The sequence below is a fragment of the Saccostrea echinata genome, unplaced genomic scaffold, assembly GCF_033153115.1.
Source record: "Saccostrea echinata isolate AGI-Se365-2 ecotype Australia unplaced genomic scaffold, CSIRO_AGI_Sech_v1 ptg000009l, whole genome shotgun sequence".
In the NCBI taxonomy this organism is placed as follows: domain Eukaryota; kingdom Metazoa; phylum Mollusca; class Bivalvia; order Ostreida; family Ostreidae; genus Saccostrea; species Saccostrea echinata.
Genome location: NW_026889758.1, coordinates 45,761,695 through 45,769,695, shown reverse-complemented (window position 1 = coordinate 45,769,695; position 8,001 = coordinate 45,761,695). Strand labels below are relative to the sequence as shown.

The following is an 8,001-nucleotide window of genomic DNA, read 5'->3' as shown; positions in this document are numbered from 1 at the left end:
TTAGTTTGGCAAATGAAATAACGTGACTTAAAGTTCAAAATTTATTGTAAGTCCAAATATTATTAACTTCACAAAAAGATTTTAGAAAACAAACTGAATTTTCACAAAGAATTTCGTAGATTGACTCGCACTCAAATTCACACACATTGAATCTCTGACAACTCCGCCCACGTCCGTACTGTCCACTGACCAGCCAAGTAAATCAAGGATACGAAAGTTGCATGAACAGGGGAAAAGCCATGAGATTAATTTACAAGACTGAAGTTAACGATAGCTAAACATAACAAATTCAAAGAATTCAATTCAAAGATCTAACCACCAAGTTCATAACATTTATTGAGTAAATGGCATTGATATCGTCAGACATGAGATAGGGAGATGTCAGGGATTAGAAATTACCAACATGTGTACAAAAATGCCCTTTCTTAATTTCAAATGAAATAATTAAACTTCAATTACAGATTTCAAATAGAACCGAAACTTATTACAACAAATATACTGAGTTAGATTACTAATTTAAAATAATTTGTCATTTTTATAAACCCTCAATATACATAATCATAACAGAATAATAGAATTATCTCATCACTACTGAAGCTGATTTCATAGAAGATATGGTTTTATACCTATAACCTATATTAATGCGATACTCACATATCTGTACTTCTTACTGTGAATTAAAAAGAATACCAGCTCTATGCAACCAGAAAATGCCATCTAAACAAGATCAAATCTTAAAAATGAATTGTCCATGGTTTCTTAGTGCACCATTACTACAATTTCAAAGAAATATGCTAGGGAACAAAACGGCTTTTGATTACAAGAAAACCAAGAAATTGAATGTTATGAAGTGAAAAGGAGATGGGCGAACAAGGTGAGCGCAATGCCTATAGTGCAACAAACATGAAGGTGAAAAATTAAATCTCAATTATAACAACATTTTCTTTGATATTTCATCTAAAGTTAAAGTATACTTTATGTAAAATCTCCACAATTTGCAAAAATCTCACTAAGATTGAAATTATTTGCCTATGAAATAGCATACACACACTAGAGAGAGCAAAAAGAATCATTTTCTCATACTAAAACACAAATTTTCGATATGAGTGGGTCTTCGCTCCATATTTATCAAACTTTATCCTCAAAGTTTGCCAAAAAATAAACATTTTTGGTAAACAAAAAAAAAAAAAAAAAAAATAATAATAATAATAAAATAAAAACAAAACAGAACAAAAAAAAAAGCAAAGACCCACTATACCTTAAAAATACACTTGTGTGACACAAAATTCGCATATTTCTGAGAAATACTTGAAGTCCATTTAGTTAAGGGTCATATCACAAACATGATTTAAATGCCACTATTTATAAAGAGCTGTTTAGCATAGTGGTTAGCGTGTTAGTCTCAAAGGAAGATGGAACTCAGGACATTTATTGCTAGGTTCGAACCCCACGAATACCATATTTTTAAATAATAGAATAATTTTTGCCCATAAAATTTTTCTTATAGAAGTTTTGTTTTTCATAATTTCATAAATTTCAAAAATGAGAACTTTACTCTAAATACTAAATTCACAGATTGATTATGATTTTTATATATCTGAAGCTAAAGGCATTCTGCGCGCCTTGTTCACCCATCTCTTTGCAGAAAATGCATTTATTTTACTGTTTAAAAAGAAAATAAAAAAGACCATAGTTTGATAATGAAAAATTATTCCTACAGAAATTCTTTACTGGAGTGTGCCAGTGAACTTTCAAAGAAGTGGAAACAGTTAACATGTATATGAACTTACACCTCTGTATGCATTGATAAATCCTTATTGAAACTTCAAATCACACCTATCCAGTGGGAGGTCTTATTTGGATTTGGGCGTGCTTAATTTGTGTGTCTATCCAAAAATTCAAGGTCATATATGAAAGGTCAAGGTCATTGGGTATTGAAACAGTGTACACAGTTCCATAGTTTTTCTTCTACAATTTCGAAATATTATAATCTTTTAAAAGGTGAATAACGTCAATAATGAGTGAAAAAACTACTTTTGGGAAATCCCAAGTTGAGACCACCCTCTGAAGAAAACGGATTAATGATAGATCCCACGCTTAAATTTTCCGGGAAGTCAAACATGATGCCAAAACCAGAAGTCATGTTATTTTTAAATTTGGGACCTGTTCCATTACAAGACGAAGTTAAAAATCATACCAGAGATTTGTTTAAGGAGGCCGACTGGGGTTTTCATTGTGCAATACTTCGCGTAGCATAGTAAAATAAGGCGTATTTACTCTTTTGAAGGAACTATTTTTACATAATTTATAAAAAATAACAAATTTAGGAAATCTCAGGTTAAAAAATCTAATTACATTTTTAAATAACTGATTTTTTAAACGATTTTTCAAATGATGGGTAGATAGACGTCGTAATGGTGTGTTTTTGACGTTATGAATAACCGAAGTTCTTTAAGCTGCATAAGTAGCATTTGTATAATTTGCTCCGAAGTGCGAAAAAATTGAATTTTCCGATATAATCCTATAGTAAAGGTATCTGTATTTTGAGATGGTCCCTAAAAAATAACCAGACGGTAGAATTTCACTAAACTTGGCATGTATACCAAAGTCAATGTAAGGTACATATGTTACAAAATTGAAGAGTTTCTCTATAGTAGTTTTCACACAATAAAACCCCAGTCGGCTCCCTTAAAAGTTTAACTTTCGAGATATTTGTATACCACCCAACCCATAAATAAATAAATAAAATTTAAAAAGGGGGAGATAGCGAAGTTATTTATCTTTTCGGTAAACATCAGGAAAGTCTTAAGAAAACACGTCTTGTAAATAGATTTTGCGCGTGGAAATTAACATTCCTTTTGAAAAGCATTTTGATATTGTTATTTTTATGGAACTAATGTCAGCTCAAAACGAAAAAATCCTGAAAAAACTATATTTCAAATTGTTTATTAAAAAAATTATGATGCTGTCTGTCCTCCTTAATATTTTTTTCTCATTATATGTATATAATCTCCTAATTACCGAAATGAGTTGCTTGTCAGCAGTTCTTCTGTAAATCTCTGATTTTTCTTTATATATAAAATATGAAAGAATAATGAGCACGTTATCTTAAAACATTTATCAGATCCCCTTTAAACTATAGGTAACCAAAATCCCTGACATGATTTTGAAAATAAAAATTATATTCTTAAAGTAGTAAACCAATAGAGTATATAAGTTCGAACTTCGGCCAGGTCGGCACCAGCAGACATGACAGTCACTGTTCCTTCAAATAGTTGAAGTCAGAGTTTCATGAAAATCGAGGATTCGTCTTCCAATGGGCGCTGGAACCCTTACAGGATTAATGTTGGTCCGTGGTAACAATATGAGTGAAATGTTTTCTCTGGGACTTTTAACGCCTTGAACAAAATACTTCTTTTAAAATGATATAAATTGATATACATGTATATACAATGTATGTATTTCCAATATCCTCGTAAGCTATTTTTTTAAATAATGGTTACCGTTTGTAAATGAATTATTGGATGATTAATTCATTGTAGTTATTATTTTCTTTGTAATACATGTATACATGATGTTAAAAAAGTCGACATTTACTTATAAAAGACAAACTTGATCGCTCATCCGGCTGCAGCATGGGATGCTCACTCCTTCATGGCACCTGATCCTACTCCTGTTTTCAGAGGTTCATGTTTGCTCTGTTCACAATTTGTATTGTTCAAATAGACTTTTGAGCATGATTACTGTTCACATTTCAAGATGGTAAAGTGCAGCATTCGAAACCTTACTACATATTTTCAACTTAAGCCTCAAATTTTCCCGTAAAGAATTGAATTCTACATCGTAGAAATTAAGTGTTCAAATGACAAGCTTTCATAAGAAGCAACATATCCTTTTAGCTCAAGGGAAGCCATAGTATGGCATTGATAAATCTGTTGCATATCTATTTGACAAGAAATATCATATAGAGAAATCATTTTCCTTTTAACCTTCAAAATCTTAGCGGAGTAAAAATGGCCAGTTCGATTTTATGCCGTACTCTTTTGGCCAACTTGTGCATTCTTTGGTCAAAATTGAAATTCCAACATCTCATTGCAAGCCATCATGTCAAGGTTTTGATCAATCATATACAAAAAGTGAAGGGTGTGTTCTGATGTCAAGGAAATGTGACGGAGAATCTGGAAAACGACAATAAACACGAACTTCCTTTAAGAGGCAAAGGTATAACAAATTGATAAGTTTTTGGAATTTACTTTCAAGAGACGAACCTGTAGGAAACCGTTTTGGTATGATTATATTAAAGTATTTTTCTTTAAATCGCAATTGGTCCTTTGAGGATGTGTTTTGACAGTGCAAATGTGCTGGTTTAGTGTTTTATTTTTTTTTCTGTGTGAACAAAAATTCTGTTCGCATATTGGCAATTTTTCAATTTGAATTCAAAAAATCTTCCTAAATTTCCAGAATTGGAATAAAAAAAGCAAAACCCATGAACTATCTTCTAGATCAGAGAGAGAGAGAATTCCACTGCAGTCATGTGCAGTATATTGATAAAAACAAAACTATAACACTTTTAAAATGTTCTCATTATTTTAGTATTTGTCTTATCATTGAGAGACTATGAATACAGTACTATGAATAGCAGACTTGGGCTTCTTAGTTACTGAAATCTTCATCTGTCATCATCGTATCATCACTGACTCTGATGTCTCTTCTGTCTTTTTCATCTCTTCCGTGAAGGTGATGCCATTTCCCTGTCAAATGAGGTGTTTTTAAAAGTTATGAACAAATAAAATATCGCCCAAAATATAGTACATTTTATTCTACGTTTCATGTACTTATTGTTGCATATATTTAAGAAATAAACAACATTATTCAGTAAACATGGCGTTGTTGAACATTCTGTCTTATAAGAGCAGATTTCTACATGGGAGAGTTCACCATAAACTGTACATACATGTATGCTGAGAGCAATTGCGTTTATGGAGGTATAACTGCAACTGCTAGGTACAGATTTATAGAGGTAACAGAGTATGTATATATATATATATATATATATATATATATATATATATATATATATATATATATATATATATATATATATATATATATATATATATGATAATTTTCACTAAACAATGTGCATGTACATGATCCCTAATAAAAGTAACTGTCTACAATAAATCTTTATGGTGATGAAATATCATGTCTCTGTTATGTACATGTACATAAAGAGTTATGCATAAGAAAATTGGTAATGAATGTGTATCCAGTATCAGTAAAATTGCATGGGATGTACTTGCAGCGTGTCTGACCGATCTTACTTGATACTAATGTTTTTTTTCCAGAATACTAGCAATGGGCATTTTGGTATAAACATTTGTAATATTTGATATTGAAAGATAATAAACAAAAGTCAATTAATTGTTACCCTTGCTGAATTAATTACCGATATCTAAGTGGTCTGTTAATAAGTCAAATACCTCGTACTATATACAATGTACTTACCTTTACAATAATATTTCACACTGAGATATTTATAGGTTCCAACACACGGGTCTCCAAATAAGGAATTGCTGGCTCGAAGTCTACAGCGCCTCTTCCCGTCACAGAATCTTTTTACTACACCTGTTGATTTCCTGGCTCTACAAACTGTGTTACTAGGGCTTTTGCTAGCAGATCTTCTTGCGCATGTACTCTTGTTTTGTCGACCATACGAAGCATAGTGCACTTTAATATGCCTGTGTCTTCCGCAATTCAAACTCATTGAGTGATGTTCGCATGCCGTTACTTTGTGTACATATTTTTCTATTATTTATATAAATGAAAATTGAATAGTATGTTTATTCCATAAACATTTAATGAAGATATATCACATCTTTACATCAAACAATGAAGTAGAAATAGTTTTTTGTTGTTGTTGTTGTTTTATTTAAAAAAACAACAACAAATATTTCCTCCTTTAAAAACAAACCCAGTCCTTTAAATCTTGATTTTGATGACTATCAATGTGTGTCATTAAACTGGGCATAAATATTACCGATTTACAGCAAATTTGTATGCTCTCCTTTAAATAACTGATTTCTAAGGTTGTAATTAACATTGCTTATATAGAATTTTAAACGTTTTAAGATATATCTTGCAAAAATATCAGAGAATATACATGTCTTGTAGAGTAGGCTTTCCCCTCTAAAATATTTTTCCCCCGGAAAACAAAACTAGCTCTTGAGTTTAATTTCCCCCACGAAAATAGGCTCTAGAGTAAAATTCTACTTGGGAAAAAATGACTCTAGAGTAGGATTTCCCCTACGGAAATCCCTCACCAGATTCAATTTTCCTACTCACTCTGTGTAACAGTTATACAGTGAGATTTCCCCCAGAGCCAATTTTCCCCCAATAAAAAAATCATGCCTATAATTATATATGAGGGGAGAGAAGTGACACATTGTTACAAGAGTCCCTTCTATAATTTTCCGACAGTTTTCGCAACTAGACAATCTTAAGAAAACTTCACAAAAATTATAAACAAAAAGTTTAGTTGTGCTTTAACATTTAAATTTTCAAAATGGAGACCAGTTCCATTTCAAATCTCAATTTTTTCAGTATTTAACCAACCAATTCTTTAGAAGCATGAAAGTCCTATTCGTTTCATCTGGTCAAACTTTGGGGGGGGGGGGTATGGTTCAATGTAATTGGTTGGACAAGTTTTAACTGTAGTCATGGAAACAAAAAGGAGGAATTTTATTTTAAATGGATTTTTTTCTCCATTTGTATTTCAAACTACATGTAAATAAATATGTTTAAATATCCAGAATAGATGGTTTTGGCATAGAACTAAAAATAGGTGAATTTCTAAACATTCGAAATTTTGTAAAACTTTATGACAGCATTCGCTCTCTTCTTTCAAATCCAACATTACACAGTTGGGGTCGATGGGACATACTTATGCTCAAAATCAATGTTTCTTGTATTCTTTTATTTTTGATTTTGTTTTTCCCCCTTTCAAGAACTACTCGATTCATATACTCACAAAATGAAATGTTGAACCTTTCAATAATATTAATTTTATAATTTTCTCACACACTCTTTGAAAAAAGTACCAATCTATAGATAAAATATTGGGCCTTTAGAGGGCAAAGAAATTAAATCTCTAAAGGCAGCCTGATATACATTTTAAAACTCGTGAACAAACAGGTATCGCTCTACCACAAGAGGTGTAGAGACATCAAGTTTTTTTTTAAGTGACTTATTTTACAATTTTCCATGAGGTAAAATTAGTTGAGACTCAATGATTTGAACTTATATTTTAAGATTTCAAAATAAATTTGAACAATTCTTGAGTTGAAAAAAATCATATTTCCTTAAAAAAAAATCAGCTGGCTTTCATAAAACTTACAAAAATATTGCCGATGTGATTTTAGCATTGAAATATAGAGAAAATCCTAAACTGAGAAGATTTGGCTCTAGTGAGAGATTTCCCCGGGGGGGGGGGGGGAGTGTCCTTCTCTAGAGAACAGATTCCGGGGGGAAACCCTACTCTTTAACATCGGTATTATGTGACAAGATGCAACGCGATTATGGACAGAGCATAAGTTTAAATGTACATGTGAAATGGTGTCTGGGAAACACATTAATGTTTTCTAATAGTATTTTATAAATAAAAGATCGTTAATGTGATTTGTAAAAAAAAAAAAAGAAGAATTTTAGTGTCTTCTGAAGGAAATATTTAAAGTTAAGAATAATACTTACTTCTTTTCCACCAGTGACCATCAGTATCTTGAAATATTAAAAGAATTATTAAAGAAGATGCAAATGTACATATTCTCCCCTACAAAAACAATACTGTAAATGTTATACATCTATAATGAACATTACTACAATTTTTGTCTTTGAGAAATGCTTCTTCTCTTTATTGTATATGAAAGACATTAAAAGTATAGTACCGTGTATAACCAGAATGACTGCAATGAGAACCAAGATCCGCCACATTTTCTCCCTAGA

The 8,001-nt window shown here is 31.3% G+C and overlaps 1 protein-coding gene across 1 annotated transcript; it reads right to left on the bottom strand.

The window, feature by feature from the left end:
* Positions 1–4,568: 4,568 nt before the first annotated feature.
* Positions 4,569–8,001, bottom strand: LOC133183814 (L-rhamnose-binding lectin CSL3-like). The gene is made up of 4 exons (XM_061318715.1): positions 7,944–8,001; positions 7,750–7,776; positions 5,509–5,808; positions 4,569–4,751 (listed from the first exon to the last, which is right to left on the bottom strand). Exons 1-4 carry the CDS (start codon positions 7,987–7,989, stop codon positions 4,654–4,656), a joined length of 471 nt encoding a protein of 156 aa, XP_061174699.1. The 5' UTR covers positions 7,990–8,001; the 3' UTR covers positions 4,569–4,653.